The sequence below is a fragment of the Bombus pyrosoma genome, linkage group LG14 (genome assembly GCF_014825855.1).
Source record: "Bombus pyrosoma isolate SC7728 linkage group LG14, ASM1482585v1, whole genome shotgun sequence".
Classification (NCBI taxonomy): domain Eukaryota; kingdom Metazoa; phylum Arthropoda; class Insecta; order Hymenoptera; family Apidae; genus Bombus; species Bombus pyrosoma.
The window spans coordinates 9314198-9330999 of NC_057783.1; the positions used below are offsets into that span (position 1 = coordinate 9314198).

Genomic DNA, 16802 nt, shown 5'->3' on the forward strand with positions numbered 1-16802 from the left:
GACAACGATATAATCAACAAGTAGTGTAATAATAATACTGTAATCTTTGTATAAAATAATGTAAAGGTTCGTATTACATAATTTAAAAAAATAAAATGATATTCGTTTAAATAATACTAGTATTATTAAAAGTATAAGCAAATAACATCATTTAGTTAATATTATGTTTGTTTACATTACCACCTTTCCTCAATCAATATACTGCACAATTAATACTACTAAAATTTTTCATGTATATGCGTAATAATTAATGATATATATTTTGTTCTACTATATAATATTTCTGCGATCCTTACCATTTTTATCATTATATGCTAATGTAATATTTTTTTAAGTAATATAAAGTGCAGCTATACAAAAATAATATATTTAAATGTAAGTAGATACAAAGTTGTTTTGTGATTCTAGAAATTGAGGTAAAAAGTTGTTAAATCATTTATTAAGTACAGAATTTACAATTACTAATTGACTTAAGTGTGATTAAGGAGTAAAATCAGGTTTCCCCTCGTAAGTACATCCAGATCTTTGTACAATTTGAGTTGCAGCCCAAATTCCACATTTTATACAAACTTCTATGCTTTTACCTTGCACAAGTTGAGCCAAAAAACCTAAAACAATGACATTATATGTTCTTTTAATCAGGTTATTAATTTTCAGTTAGAGAACCAGGAATCTATACCTCCTACAAATGCATCACCAGCTCCATTAGTATCCACAACCTTATCATTCGGAAGTTTTGTAGCAGGAATCTCAATTATAGTGTTATCTTTAACTACTAATATATTATCGGGACCTTGTGTTATTATAACAATTCTTTGTCTTTTCTTATTCAGTTTTTCCATTTGTGACAATTTCAATGCAATTTCTTTCCTATCCGTAGTTTTAAAATCATTTGTTTTTGCAAATGTATCAGCTTCCGCCTCATTACCAAATAAAATATCTACATAAGGAAGAGCCTCCAACATTGGTTTCTTATAATATTCGCATAAAAATGGTGCACTCAGATTCATTATGAACATTTTATTTTTTTCTAAAGCATGTTGAGCAATCATCAGGATTGTTTCTGGGCTTACAGTTAAGAAAAAGCCCTAAAATTTAATGTGTAATATTTTATATTAGGTTCAAATTTAACCAAATCAAATTAAATAGATTTAGGTTGATACATACAGAAATATAAATGTATTCTGCCATTTCTATAATTTTTTTATTTTCAGATTCTTCTATGTGCGAAGGTGAAAAACAAGTGGCTGCAGCCAAATTAGCACATAAGGAACGTTCATTACCAGTAATAAGAACAGCACAGGTACCAGTAGGTTCTTTCTTTGTATATTGATAACGAACATTTAAGCCATCTGCACGTGCTCTATCCTCCAAAATTTTGGAATACTTATCTATTCCAACGCAACCCATGTATGTTGCAACTCGTGGTTTCTCCAGGAACCACTATGGGATAGTCAATGTCTGATATTTCTATTAATGTAATATAATACATCAAATAATATAAAAAGTTTACTTGTGCTACTCGCATAGTATTTTGTACAGAACCACCGGCGATAAAATTTGCGTTATACAATTCAACTAATTCATCATACATTGGCTTGTGTTTTTCTTCAGCAAGAATTGCATCGTTCGATTTTAAATCATATTTTTCCAAAAAATTCCTATCTACAGTCGCTGAAATATCAAGAAGAGGATTACCCAAGCCTAATAGGAGGCCCTCCCTGAAATATTTTGAAATTATCTGAATTGCATGTATAAACCCATTTCTCAGTGAAATTTATTATAAATATTTTACGTTCAAAATAAATTAATATATTATACATATATCTCCTCTCTCTTCCAATAAGGATTTATACATTCCGAAAAAAAGACAGCATCAACAAATTATAAGCTGAATATATTTTTTACGATATTCCTGTTATAAATTTAGTACATAAATTACACACACACACACACGCGCGCGCGCGCGCGCGCGTATATGAATGTTAGAAAAAAAACAATACGAACTTTTTTTATATGTATTTATAAAAAAATTCGAATGGTTTCAAATTTCATCTTCAATGAATCACAATCATGCAAGCACATGATACAATGGCGTGTAAAACCTAACCTTCTATTAATAGTTGAACATAACCTCAACCCTAAGCTAGATTAAAGTGTCATAATGATAAATAATAGAATAAAAGATATATATATATATATATATACAATATTAAATTATCATACCGTAAGTGCACCGCCATTTGTTAAGATTTTGGGTACTTAAAGTAACAATGTACCATACATGAATATCGACGATACGCCACTAAGTCGTGGCGGAGCTATTCGTTACTTGCTGTTGCAAAGTCCAACGAAATCACGTGTACTTTCAACTCTATTTGCATTAAAATGTTATCTTTATTGCAGTCATTTTATACGTTACCTCAACATTTTTATTGCACTGAATAGCGACTGATGAAAATTTATATATGATACTAATATTTCTATATTACTAATATCAAATGTACCATAATTCTTTTCGCAAATGTTGTAATACATTATTATTAAAGATATACAAATATGATACGCTATTATTATCACTTGAATAGACTTACATAACGCTTGCTTAATGCAACATATTATTACTTGTTAGTTTACTATGTTGGGCAATTCATAGGAGAAAAAAAACGAAGTAACTGTGTTATCTTTAATGTATGCAATATCTTAAAAAAAAAAGGTATATATTATATATAATATTTACATGTTACAAGTTTATCGTATTAATATTTATATTTTTATGTTCAAAATGTAATTAACATTTAAGAAAACAATTTAATAGAATTATTTATGTACTATCTTTTTCTTAACTGCTCAACTAATACGCATGTATTATACTTTATTAAATTAAGAAAGAGAATAATTTTTTGTTTCATTTTATATCCTGATAGTATGTTTCATGTGCGCATTATTTATTAAATTTAGCGTTCCTGTACTTACCACCAAATTTCAATATAAACTAAGACCGTGATATATATAAACTTTGATCAAATAAAACAATACATAGTAGTATCCTGCATCAGGTAAGGTATCGTATGCCTTTATAATTAATGTACTACTGATTTTCACTAATTATTAAATGTATTGATATATACATATATTCGCATTTTTAACACATTTGATGAAAAAAAAAGGGAAGAGGATAAAGAAGAATAAATATTCGAACAATTTATATCGTATCATACTGAAGATCAGCAAAAAATCATGGTAATAAAAAAGCGCATTTAAACAGTTACAAACGCTAACTGTTACGATGCATTAAAAATTTTCTGTTACGTAAAGAGGAATATTAAGGTGCAGGAGTAGAGATTCTACTTTCCTTACGATACCTTCTTCTTGTGTTTCCATACATTCGAGAAAAATATTAAGAAATCCAGCGTTAACATAACATACAGAAGAGTGTTGGGGATGAACAAATTTGCAGTATCACCATATCCGATGTTACCTTAGAGGCTGGACACCTATATTCGCATATTCTTCGTATCGTAGTTTTTAATGAACATGCGCATACACTGCTGCATCTCCTAAGAAAGAAAACATGACTCTCAAAAAGTTCAGCAGACAAAGAAATGTACGAATTTTTAATATTTTCAGAGAAGAAAACACGTGTGGTTGCTTTTTTTGTTTTACTTGCATTTTCACGCGGATCAGAATGATACAGAGTAAACTTGCCTTGGTACATTGCGGTTTACACCCAACATATTTGTCCAAAGTGGGATCTGCGGTGCCCATATCCACCATCATCATTCACCACCACTTTTGTCAGTCATGGCGTGCCTCTGTCAATGAAGTACAGAAGTTGTCCTGGTCGACAATTACATCTCACCTCATAGGATACGTTGTTGTGCTAATTTCTCTTTCTATCTCACTCTAACTCTCTCTTATTGTTTTCTTTTTCCCTCCTTTACTTTTTCTATTTATCTTTTTCTTTTTCTTTTTCCTTTCGTAATCGACATCATCAAAGCCCAGCTCCTTCCAAGTATGTCCAAAAGCGCTTGAGGCAGGGGCTCTATCGTGTCCTATATCATACATCACATTACAATATGCATAATGTCTTTTTACATTTCTCTGCGGCGCGTCTCTATCACTTTTTTGATAATTGATAACCGACGACCCGGTACGAGACACGTATAATTTTTGTCGCGCATGTGAAGAATAACACGTCCCGGTTTTTTGGCTATTTTACTTCCGTCCTCACATACGCATGTTAAATGTATATCGTTGTCCCGGTTTCTACACAGCCGGTAATATATCTCTATTGCGCCTTACTTTCCGTTTTCAGATACAGCTTTTTTTCCTTTAATACGTGGATATCTGTTTTGCTTTATCTTTCACTTTTCAAAATTCGCGCGTCACGCGTCGTCTACCATAGAGTGACTGATACACTTGCATTAGTTCGTGGAGGGACTCGTACGTATGTATTTCCGATAGCTACTTGGCTCGGGAATTCTCATACCGTCGACCTTTTTATGAGAGTTTGTGCACATCTCGGCAACCCGACGAATTTCAACTTGAACGGTTGCAACGGCTTCAACGGCGGATATGTTCGTAAGACTACGAAATAACGTGCATAGGTCACCGCAGACGTTCCCGATCGACGTGATAACTCCGGTAGAATGTAATCTTCGACGACTTGATCGATCATCAAACATGGGACGAAATTGTGCTTTCCATATTCAAGTTCCGAACACGATGGCACAACATAAGTACATACGTATCTATACGTATCAGTCGATAAATTTCGCTTTTTCTTTTTGGCTCGCTCCATCATTTACTCGCGTATGCTAATCGCGTAAACAACGAACGTTGCTGTCGCATGTTTTAATTACGTAACATTAACTGAGACGTATATAGAATACTATCATACGCCTCCCTATCTTTTTTAATAAAATTTTTCCTAAAGATTCGTTTCATGTTTAAGAACGCATGTTTAACGATACATATGATCTTTAATAGCATAGAATTCCCTCGTATTTTATTTACAAATGGTATTTGGATCATGCTTAAGTATTTCTCTACATGTAAATTGCGAGCCCTATCGTTAAGCTGACCGAAACTATTATTACGATTGCTTACTAGAAGCCCAGTCCAACAACTTTTTCACAATCGTTAAGTAATAAAAAAGGGGAAAGGTTCGGTGTGTAAAAATTGCAATACTTTCAGCAGGATATCCAAAAAATGAGAAGAATGTGTAAAATAATTAAAAAAAATACATACTAACATTTGTGCAGCGAAAAATGGATATACATGTGTATGTGTGTGTACGAAATTGATACCATCGTTCATCGTATCGCAACTATGTTTAATACTATTTCACGATTTGTGAGAGCGATCGTTCACTTGTATCCAAATAAATAACGAAAGAAATAATGAAAGATGCGAAGGAATCGCATACAGAAATAATGCTATTGTATATACAACAGAACAATGAGCATGGTTATTAAGAAATTAGTTACCCATAATACCTTCTGCCTATAACGTTACATACCAGTATTCTGTATAAATATGTAATTTTATGTGTCTCTCTTAGACATGTAAAACATGTAAATGTACCGATTTCTAACGGGAAAACTAATCTAAATCTTTCTTTTACGCGATCACGAGAGAAAAAATAGGGAATATAAGGAGCGTAACTACACGGAGACACTGCACGTGTATGTTGGCCGATTTACTTAATAAAGAGGGTGCGACGACGAAAATGAGGTCGACGACACGCATATTCGATTATTCAGAAATCGTCAATATCGTGTATCTCATGATCACGGCACGTTTATAACGCACGACACGCAGGAAGCCAGTAAAAAGCGCGTACATCCGTTTAACTAACGATTATATGGGGCGTGCATCTTCTTAGATAATAAACCTTACGGAGGTGATAGGGACTGGACGGTATAGTAAAGGCTCTGGTTATAAGGGAGGAAGGGTGGTCATTACCTTGAGTGACGAAAAACGGTGCAAATGATGATTAAAGAACACGAAACGCCTTTTTTGTGAATCTTCACAAGTACATTGTTATTACATTCCTTTCTTTAAACCATTATTAGTATGATAATCATTAATCTAATTACCTTTGAAAACAGGTCGTATCATCAAAGAAAAAAGGAACAGAGGAAAAACAGGGGGAGAGAAATATTACACACGTCATTATTGTGTATACGCTGTTCAAAACGAAAAAACGGTGGTCGTCGGTATATTTGTGTGTGTTGTGTGTGTATGTATGTATGAAGGGGTGTATCATGGACGCACCCGCGCGTATGTACGTGTGTTATTAGTGTGTATGTAAGTATGCATTTATAAGCTAAACGGAGCACAGCTGCAATTGCCGTATTAATCTTCGGTAATTATTCACGATAATTAATTCTAATATGTTAATAAAACGATATTACGTTACTACAGATTAACGATATAATATTCGCACGACCGAGATTTAGATTCCCATACAGAATCGGCGCATCTTGAGTCTACTGGGTCTCTGAAATTGTATCTTTCAAGACTTTTATTGTTTGGTATTCGGGAACCGATTCGAACAGTCGAACCCGCACGCACTTCTCTCGTTGAAAGTAAAGTTACACATAAATACGACAGTATCCCTATTATCTCGTATCAAAAAGCATTATGATTATACGGCGGAAGAATATTTAGACGATATCGGTAAAACACACGCACGCACATCGTCGCCATCTTCGGGTGTTACTTCATACGCTAGACGGCAAAAATTATCATCGCATAATATCGAACAACCGTTCTTTGTCATTTACAACACATTTTTTACACGCATCACGAAACTCGGTTTTTGCTTGAACAAACTGAGATTTTATCCGAGGCGCGACGATGAAGGAATATCGCGCATGATGCCGATTAAACGCAGGACCACTTTTCTCTCCATTTCTTATATATATATAAGTATATAAAAATATATATACATACATAAACATAAGAAAAGACAGAAAAAGAAATGGGGGGAAGTGAACAATTAGATATTGACGAACAAATGTTTGAACGATGCTCCGATTTTGTGATTACGACACGTTGTCGAAAAACACCCATCTAAATTACGTTACAAAAAGGGACCCGATGTATATTCTATATTATATTTGCGACTGTTAATTTCATACTTTCCAATTCTGCTTAATGCGCTCTCTGTACTATGATTAAACTTCAAATCGATCGATATTCTTGCTATCAAATCTCGATATTCGATGTATTACTGAAAGAACTCTTGCTTTTCTCCGTTTACCACATTAGCGGTCGCGATTAAGTTCTTTTTACTTTAGAAGCGTGTGGAAGTTTCGTACGATCGAGAAACAAGAATACACGTTACGTGCGCGTCATCGTCACAGAAACGGCATCGAACACGACGCGACATACATACATACATATATACATATACACATGCGTGTATGTATACATACACATACATGTTTATACATATACACACGTATGCATCTATGTATGTATAGGGTTAATAGCATCGTCCTACCAGCAGCGTTCTTCGACATATTACATCAGTTTTCACGACCATAAAGATACGGAATTTGTTTTTAAGCATTTGTGATAATATTAGTAATACTCGCATTTTGGTAAAGAATTGAATATAATTCAGGAAAACGAATTGAGTCGCGTTGAAATTGTTTCGGTAGGAGGATGCTACGACAAATATATATTTTTCTTACATTAAAAGAGAAAATTCTCGACATTACTGAATCGAGACACGCGTGAAAAAACTTCATATAGGTCCAATGAGGGAGGTTTACGGAAGGAAAGCGGGCGAACGTCACGACGAGATGCGTGTGCGCTTACACATATACACGCACGCACACACTCGCGCGCGCGCACGTATGCATGTATATAAAATGTGTGCAAGGGAATTTTTTTTTCTTTCTTTTTTTCTTTTTTTTTAAAGGAAAATTGGAGGAGAAGTGGCAGAGAAAAAGAAAAATAATAATGAAAGGAGGTGTAAAGGCGACGGCATAGAAAAAAAACCTGTAAATTCAATAAAATACTTTATCATTCTGTTTTTTGCTTGTTTAAATCGTCCGTATCATTTTTTGCTTTTTGTCTTCTTTTTTTTTATTTTTAGGAGGATGGGCGGGGATTCTCGTCTAAATAGCGCATTACGGGGAGAGTACATGTTTTCCGGATAGAGCGGGCGAATGGTAGATCTTCGCGCGTGCAGATCGACAGACATAGACGGCCAAGAGTATCTCGGTCCCGAGGCTTCCTGCTAGCGACAGACACAGACCCGACACACAGAGACAGACAGACCGACAGAGACCGATCCGAGCCCGACGCGACGATTTAGTATGGTGCGAACCGGCGCGACGGCGATGGCCCTCGTAATCCCGGTCTGGTAACCAAAATGAATCTACGTCAGTTATACGAGATCGATAAAAAAGAAATCGGGAAAAAAACCACACGAGCTAAGAGAGGAACAACTTGTGAGATACAGAAAGGGCGGATAGGTAAGTAGACAAGGGTGGTACGTTGTATTATATCATATGAAAAAAGAAAAATCGTACTATCTACGTACCGACAGAGAGAACGATTTATATACGGTATATATATATATAATTTTTTTTTAAGGTACGGGGGGAAAGATAGTTACTCATGGGAGAAATTTGATGGAAACACCGTAATGAGTACGTTTTTTCCTCGTTATTCTCGCTAATTATTTTCGGCAACGTGTATTAGTAGCACTGTATACTTTTTATGCCAACAAAAATTACTAAAACTTTCAAGTTATATATATACATTCTACCAGCACTCTCCGGTTTTCTCTTCTTTGCAAAATCCACACACCACCGCCTTTCTGCCTTCTTTTTTCATCAATGTTCTCTTGTTGTTTCAATTGATCCGGTTAAAATAGTGGATAAACAGGTGGATAAAGGTAAATTAAATAGATCGTAACACTGTATGACTGTAATTGTAACGAATTTTCACCACAATTAAAGTTTTCTACATTTCCACGTGTCAGCAAGCTTTAATCTCAATCTGGTACTAACTGTAATTTTGTCAGTACTTTCCCAATAACCGGGAATAATAAGAGAATATAAAAAAAGAAAAGGCAATTTGGCGCATCGTGGCATACAGAGAAGAGAGCATAATTAATTCAATTGACAATCGAATATTTGGACACATTTCAACACACAAATTCAGTGTGGATCAATTTTTAACCCGAATTGACACGTCTACTTACCTACGCTCTTCAAATGAATCTCGGCTGAAGTCCTCGTACATGCCTCTACTATAACAGCGGTATAATAAATAATCGAAACTACGAATGATCAAAGATCAATATATACACCATACTTGCTCCCTTGTCCAAGGCTTAACTTTGTGAATTAGTCCCTGTATAATGGATAATGCAAGAAAAATTGTCGCGTGCTGCCTAATATGACTGTTAAAAGTAGTTAAAAAAAGGTCGGAAATGGTTCGGCAAGAAACTATTTTCATAGGCAGTTTTACGTTTAGACAATGTACAAAATAAAGGAAGACGCTACCATCGACCAAATATGACGACGAGCACAATCACTGAAGAAAAGAAGAGAAGAACGTATTTATGGAACAGACGGATACGTACATGAAATATGCTCGTGTACAATTACGGAAGATGCTATTTATCCACGGTTAACTACCTATCCATCCAGATGCACATTTGAACATCAACTGACGAATATACATTGCCCGAATGAATCGTAATTATTCGGAAGAATGCTTGTGCAAACGTATGTATATACGGATTAAAACTTGAACCTGCACAAGGTGGCGCGCATTCGCATGCTAACCAGATATCTACCCAAAACAACGAAACTATTATCGCTTCAAAATTAAACAACTAATCGTAAATTCGACTCGGACTTATTTCTCTTATATATGTTGTTCGTGTATGTGTAGTTTTGTATATGTGTTAAGCTACGCGTACTTAAATTATATCCAAAATATCTGAATGCAAGCAGTAACCAAGTATTTCTATCCGCTTTATTTCATACGAGGTACATTTACTAGAAGGAAAACAAATTAATAAATGGACGCGTAATTTAAGATTCGCAATGATAAGAACATGGGATCTTTCTTTTTCTCTCTCTCTTCTTTTTTTTGGCCAGTCATATAAGGCAGGCAGCGTTAGACTGGATTTTTAACCCATGCGATTTTCAAATTATAAATCAGTTTATATAACCAGAACGTAACGAGCCATTTGCAGCCCAGGCTGGGATCATGTAGGATAATAAGGTTACATGCAACAACAAATTCAAAGTATTCAGAAAGATTGAGAAATTCAATCAACTCTGTTTTCTATTTGAAAGTTTGCGAATGGATTTACATACATGAAAAGCTTTGAACCTCGTGAGTAGAAGTCAGCTTCAAGAACTTATGGATCGTAATTTTGAAGCAAATTCTTCCCCCTATCCATCTATCTCTCTTTTTCTCGCCCTCTCTCTCTTTTTTCTCGCGTGCGCTCTCTCTCTCTCTCTCTCTCTCTGCATAAATTTGTGTATTTGTTCACGTGTATATGTGTGCATATGCACGTATGCAGAATAGGTATGTACTCGTGTCAATGTGTACACGCGCGTTTTCATAATTTTTTGCATATCTTTCCGCTTCGATATTGTAATACACGGGGCCGGTTTCATGAAACTTCCACGGATAACTTAACATTTCCAATCAATTCGAAGTGCAATTTTATAAATCAATTAATACAATTTTTATCCTTACGTTGCAACAACGTAATTTTACTAAAATTAAGATCGATAAAGCTTCGTATGAAACTGAAATCAGAGAGAAAAGAAAAAAGAAAAAAAAACTGAAAGAAAACGATCATACGTATATAATCATAGTGTCGATAACGTAAGAAAATAAATTTTTCGTTTTAATAAACGTAAAAACGAATTACTTAAAAATTAAAGAATTACACACTTTCCCCCGATTACTTGGAAACAGAAATAACTATTGAAATACACGACGTGTGCATCATAACTTGCTTTTCCTCCTTCTAACATACAACTCGAAACTATCTATGACGCTGTTCGTAATTTGTTTCTCCACGATACACATTTTACGATTTACAACCTTCCGTTGGTATCGAAAAATTACGATTGAAAAATTTGATGAAATTACTTTGAACCAAGACTACATTGAAACTGATGCGCGTTTAATAGAATGTTTCCGAAGCGTATCTATGAAACTGGCCTTAACAACTATTAGAAACGCCGACATACAAACAAACTTACTGTCCAATGCGTCTGGAGAGCTGGTTTCTACTTACGAGACATTTCAAAGACAATCGATAGGCGTCGTTCCTGAAAATCGCGCCAGCCCTTTTTTTTCTTTTCTTTTCTTTTCTATCTACAGCGTATGAGAGTTTGTTAGAATTGTAGGATCGCATCCTGGCTCGCGGTAGTGCGATCAAGAAATCTAGTTCGCATTCCTTAGGAACGTTTCTTCATCCCAGGCCTCCGCGCCACTCCCGGTTGAGTGATGTACGTAATAAGGAGCGCTTGAAACACAAAGGATTTATGAGAGACATACAGGCCAATCTCGCAGTTAACGCCATGGATCAAGAGAGTCTATGAACAGGGACATCCCTAGAAGAGCAGTCGACATGTTCAAGGTACGATCAGTCGAGACTCGGATTTTGTTGGCACCGAGGAAAACAGAAGCTGATGAAGTACAACGCGCCAGCGACAAGAACGAGGTATGACTACTCGCTAACAAAAGTGGTCAAAGACTTACTCTTGCACGACTTGAACGCTGGCCCGGGACTGTCTCTCTAGGGTTGCCCGCATTCATGGACAAAGATGGTACGCAGCCTGAGGTGCACTGAAATTTAGAATGTACAGAAACGTCCAAGCGTCATGATACACATTAGCATTTTATTACACAGACTCTGCACTCATGTGGGCATCGGGTCGACAATCTACATGGATTGGAAAAATATTGATTGCTGTTTCAACTATGTAATGCAACAAATAAAAATTATACGTGTAATATACACGATACGACTATATGTTACCGTATATGCATACGTATATGCATAATCATGAATATATACGCTTGCGTGTATACGTACACACATATCGTGTGATTTTATTTAAAAAAAATTGAAACAGACGAAACAGATGTAATAATGTGGAAAATTAACGAAAATTGTATAACAATGATCAAATGTGAAAAGGCAGCTTCGAAATTTTTTATCGCGAACAAAATAACCTGAATTTGCCCGATGCAATTTAGAAATGGCCATTTTTCCACAAAATAATATATACCCGAGAGAGAGATTTGAAAAATATGTGTGAGATCGAGAATACACAAGAGAAAAGAATAAAATACACGATAAAGTACTCTTATTTGTCGACGAATAACCGAATCCCAATTCGCATGAGCTGTCAATCCAGCCTGGAACGTTCACAATGTTAAGTCGGACGAATGGGCAGTCAATAAATTGGCTCTACTCACCTGAACCGGCCATTGTTGCCACTTGGAGGGGGTGATCGGCGGCTGAACATGCCATACTCGTTACCACGGGAGAAGCCAGTGTCGCGCATGGATCCCATACCTAGAGGAGGCATAGGAGGCATTGGGTCTCGTCTTGGGGGTAGAGGTGGCATTGTCATTGGTGGAAAGTCAAGCCCGCACATGGAACTTCCCATGTCACAGGGCCCTGTCATACCCGTAAACCGCCTCTCGTAGAGATCCCTGGTGTCCTCGAAGCCTCTCCTGTCATAGTAGCTTTCGTAATCCTGCAATACAGATAAAGAAACATATTGTTACGGACGATCACAACTATACAACAAATTTCTGGTTTTTCTGTTTTTCTTCCTTCCCCCTACTAAATGCTTCTATTCTCAACAGTTACTAAAATAAGAAAAAGAGAACTACTTACTCCAAAGCGGCCACCACCCATTAACCGATCCCGAAGGAACGGTGGTGGCGGCGGTGGAGGATACGGGTCGCGTCCAAACATTCGGTCTCTGTATCCGTTTCTATCCGGTCCTCCTCCCATTCCTCCTTTTGGACATTCCTTGGACCAATGGCCGCCGCGACCGCATCGATAGCACTGTTCAGGATCCCCCATTCCTGGCCTTTGTCGTACTCTGCTTGTAGAAATTTGAACCTTCATCGGTTGACCATCCACCATTTGTCCATTGAGTTCCTTGATGGCATCGTTGACATCACCTGTTGCTTCTAGATGGACGAATCCGTAATTTCTCACGATATCGCATTCTACAACGGTACCATACTTGGCAAACAACTCGCGCACTTGAGGCGCTTTCGTATTATCTGTGAGATTGCCAACAAATATTTTGGTTGTAGGAGTATTAGGTCCCTTACGACTCTTTGCAGCCTCACATTTGATCGGCTGTCCATGAACTATATGTCCATTCAAATTTTGTATCGCATTTCTCCCTGCTTCTTCATTCTCCATATGCTGTTAAAAAATATATTATAACATATTTGTTGTATGAATGTATTAAAGGCTCGTCGAATTTGGGCCAAGATGTAACTATCCAACAGAGTTATATGTGTAAAGGAAAGAGGAAACGATAGATCAAACAAAATATTGTAGTAAAAGTATACATTACATGGAATAAAGAAACTTACCACAAATCCGTAATTTTTGACCACATCACATTCTACAACCTTTCCATATTTTTCAAATAATGGTTTAATATCGGCATTTGATGTTTTGTCGGCTAAATTACCGATAAAAATTTTAAATGTGCCAACGCTACTAAAACCCGGCATTTTCGGCTCGTTCTAGAACCTAATTTCAAAAGAAAAAGATATTTCGAATATTACTCGTTACTGACTTGTACAATTTTTCCAAACATACAGTATATACAAAATAAATACTATGTTGCAACAACACTAAAAAACTATCTAATATATTTAGAATATTCATGACTTTTTGCATTTGCATTTGTTGCTAACATGATTAAACCAACACACGCCACTCAACATTACTCTATCCCACGTATTTTCAACGAATAATTAACTTGCTGTAATATGACTTTCATACATGTTACATTTTATATTGAAATATATATTTACAAGCTTTCACTTTGTACAAAGAAACATAGCTTCAAAAAATTGATTCATGATATTCAATGGTGACGCGATTGTTTAGATTCCCCCTCTAGTGCACTTTTTCCACCATTTTGCTAACGATCTAACATTTCGAATTTCGAAGGTCATCAATTTTGCCAAGATATTTCACTTGCGCATACGAATATTAGCAGATACAATCAGTTTGATAATTTCTAAATATAGGGTAATATAATTTTTTTCAATTTTTACTTCGATACGGCAATGAAAAGGTACACAAGCCGCGAACAAGTAGTGCGTTATAAAATACGTAGTACAGACAGCGTACCGACCTTGTCGAAATGGCGCACCAAATCTAGAAAATGTCTGTGGTAACGATCACCCTCTAATTATCATGTATAAATTTACGTTCAAACACCATACGCTTTCTCACACTCACCGAAGAATACTGCGTATTATTTTCAACAAACGATTTAACCAACGCTGATAATAGGCACACGACTTTATACACGAGAACGCAATCTAACAATGGCGTCTCACTTGCCGCGTCCGCTAGTGCGCAAGATGTTGAAGCAGTGGCCCCTATCGGAAAACTGCAGTACAGCAGACCGTAAGAATGAGGTGTCCAAAAACCTATCACGAACATACCTTCAACTATATTTCGTTCATTAGAAATAAGTTAACGCGGGAACTATTTCTACGCTACACTTATTTTCCTTCTTACCAATGTTAATCTTACGTTTTATCGCTCTTGGAATGGGATAGGTTAAATTTCCATTCTTTGAGCATAATATATGGAATATAATCTATGTTTGTTCACATGCAATATTGGAACATTAAAGCATGTATTAAGGACTATTCAAGCTGTATTGAGGTTGCGTTCGATACACGTTAAAAACGTTTTACTTGTTACACATATTTAATTACATTAAAAGTTACATTAAAAATTATTTTTTTGAAATTCTTCTTGTTCTATTAAAAGCTTAGTAAACAATTTGGAAGTAAATGAATAATAATCATTATATAAATTATTACACTATTAAAGACGATTGTAGAGCTTTGTACTATTTTGCTAATACTACTGTATACGAACGTTATTAATACTTGCATAAAATTCTATACGATAATATATACTATTTCTACAATTCAAACTACGTATGATCCTTACGTGTGATGGATTTCAAGACTAAATCTATACCAAATCCATATCTCATTGTATGATTCTAAAATATATGATATTATATATATAATATATAGTATACAAGTACTATGTAGAAAATTACTATAGGGTAACAAAATTAAAATTTACTGGACGAGCAACGTGCGACAAACCGTATGTATCAGGAGTTCAACTGGCATCAGTTTATTTGTGCATGATATACAAAAACAATTCGACGATAACTATATCGCATGCTATTAGATATAAATTAGTTTTTACGTTTTAATAACAAAAGAGAATTATTTATATAAGATGCTATGGTATTAGGAAACTGAATAAACGTGAAATGGCGTGCTTCATGTATCTTCATGTCGACGCTACGAACCATAACTACATAATCTCAATGTTGCAACTATGTAACTATAAATTTATATCTATATGTTATTTTAATCTTATAATAAATCATATATGAAATATGGGGAAAGTATTAAAACACTTACCAAGTCAGTATTTCCGTAAAACAATCCGATAAAACACAACGGCAAACCACACGCTTTCCTACGTAAAAAATGGCGGATCGAAACAGACTGGGAAGTGGAAAGCTGCGCGGCGTCTCTTTCAATACGAAACTCAAAGTCGCCAACTGTTGAAAATAAAATTTTCTATTAGAAAACCAAATGCCTATTCAAAATTGGTATGTGTACACGTGTTTGATGTCACTAATATGATACAAATTTTAATTTAATCAACTGATCATTTTTTTCGTAGATATTGTAAGGAATTACATTTTTAATCTAAATACTTTATACAACTAGAGTAGAAGATAAAACTATATAATTTAGAACTAGACTGCGGAGTTTTATGCAAATTCGTAAAAAATAAAATTTTCGTAAAAAGATTGCCTTACCTACCAAATATTATAGAAAGCACTATACCTTGGGTAGTTTATTTACTTTTTCATATTATATGCATTCTGTGGAATTTTTGCGCTTTTAAATTTCCTATAAATGCTTAAAATCCGTAATTTATTTATAACAATATCGATTTTTCTTACTTTACTTGTGTTTAAGAACTTCTAAAAGTTAATTTTATAGTTAAAATGGTTTCTATTATTTTTATTCCATCGTACTAGTAGCAATATTTAATTCTGTATAACTTCATAATATAATCATACCACACTAAATGTGTAGGTATTGATTTTCTATCTATAAAATTGTTTCTATTTTGATGACCAATATTTTTTTGTTTCGTATATTTACAACAAAACTTATAGAAAAGAAAATTCCCTTGTAGCGCATAACCGTTGCTTAGTTATATAAATACTCACTTGCAACATCCTATGTAATCATATTAAAAATGTTGCACATGCACGGAAAAGAATAGTATTGAATTTAATACTTGTGAAAAATATAACTTTAATTATTTGCAATCAACCTACTATTAGCTATAATTTTAACATAGATACAATCCATTTTCATAGAAAATTTACGAACTCACCAAAGATTGACTTGGAGCACGTAATTTGTTGTATGTGACGACAATCTGTAATCAGTTAAAATTTGGA

General features: G+C 34.9%; 2 protein-coding genes across 19 annotated transcripts; both read right to left on the minus strand.

Moving 5' to 3' along the window:
• Positions 1 to 411: 411 nt before the first annotated feature.
• LOC122575166 (adenosine kinase 1) lies at positions 412 to 3560 on the minus strand. Of its 5 annotated transcripts, XM_043743751.1 has the most exons (6): positions 2227 to 2409; positions 2111 to 2146; positions 1514 to 1721; positions 1168 to 1443; positions 680 to 1088; positions 412 to 608 (listed from the first exon to the last, which is right to left on the minus strand). In XM_043743751.1, exons 1-6 carry the CDS (start codon positions 2241 to 2243, stop codon positions 481 to 483), a joined length of 1074 nt encoding a protein of 357 aa, XP_043599686.1. In that variant the 5' UTR covers positions 2244 to 2409; the 3' UTR covers positions 412 to 480. The 5 variants fall into 5 exon arrangements, with proteins under 5 accessions (XP_043599686.1, XP_043599685.1, XP_043599689.1 ...); XM_043743750.1 differs by lacking the exons at positions 2111 to 2146; positions 2227 to 2409 and adding an exon at positions 2423 to 3560; XM_043743754.1 differs by lacking the exon at positions 2111 to 2146 and having other exon boundaries at positions 1514 to 1674; positions 2227 to 2407.
• Positions 3561 to 3893: 333 nt separating this feature from the next.
• Positions 3894 to 15881, minus strand: LOC122575167 (RNA-binding protein lark). Of its 14 annotated transcripts, none has more exons than XR_006319333.1 (8): positions 15739 to 15870; positions 14519 to 14712; positions 13636 to 13798; positions 12917 to 13462; positions 12704 to 12773; positions 12490 to 12589; positions 11767 to 11853; positions 3894 to 4055 (listed from the first exon to the last, which is right to left on the minus strand). XR_006319333.1 is itself a non-coding variant. In XM_043743763.1 (8 exons), exons 3-8 carry the CDS (start codon positions 13777 to 13779, stop codon positions 4046 to 4048), a joined length of 915 nt encoding a protein of 304 aa, XP_043599698.1. In that variant the 5' UTR covers positions 13780 to 13798; positions 14519 to 14712; positions 15739 to 15871; the 3' UTR covers positions 3894 to 4045. The 14 variants fall into 14 exon arrangements, 10 of the variants coding, with proteins under 10 accessions (XP_043599698.1, XP_043599693.1, XP_043599700.1 ...); XM_043743763.1 differs by lacking the exon at positions 11767 to 11853 and adding an exon at positions 9233 to 9277 and having other exon boundaries at positions 15739 to 15871; XR_006319332.1 differs by lacking the exon at positions 3894 to 4055 and adding an exon at positions 8027 to 8383.
• Between the last annotated feature and the right edge of the window lie 921 nt (positions 15882 to 16802).

What these genes read in the sequence shown, in the direction of transcription:
- LOC122575166 (XM_043743750.1), bottom strand. Translation starts at nt 2,538, where the DNA reads ATGTATTACAACATTTGCGAAAAGAATTATGGTACATTTGATATTAGT. An exon ending in CAGAATACATTTATATTTCT is followed by an intron (nt 1,089 to 1,167) that starts GTATGTATCAAC and finishes ATTAAATTTTAG; the next exon opens with GGCTTTTTCTTAACTGTAAG. An exon ending in TGGTGATGCATTTGTAGGAG is followed by an intron (nt 609 to 679) that starts GTATAGATTCCT and finishes TCATTGTTTTAG; the next exon opens with GTTTTTTGGCTCAACTTGTG.
- LOC122575167 (XM_043743757.1), bottom strand. Translation starts at nt 13,779, where the DNA reads ATGCCGGGTTTTAGTAGCGTTGGCACATTTAAAATTTTTATCGGTAAT. An exon ending in TCAAAAATTACGGATTTGTG is followed by an intron (nt 13,463 to 13,635) that starts GTAAGTTTCTTT and finishes ATTTTTTAACAG; the next exon opens with CATATGGAGAATGAAGAAGC. An exon ending in GGCAACAATGGCCGGTTCAG is followed by an intron (nt 9,281 to 12,489) that starts GTGAGTAGAGCC and finishes CCGCTGTTATAG; the next exon opens with TAGAGGCATGTACGAGGACT.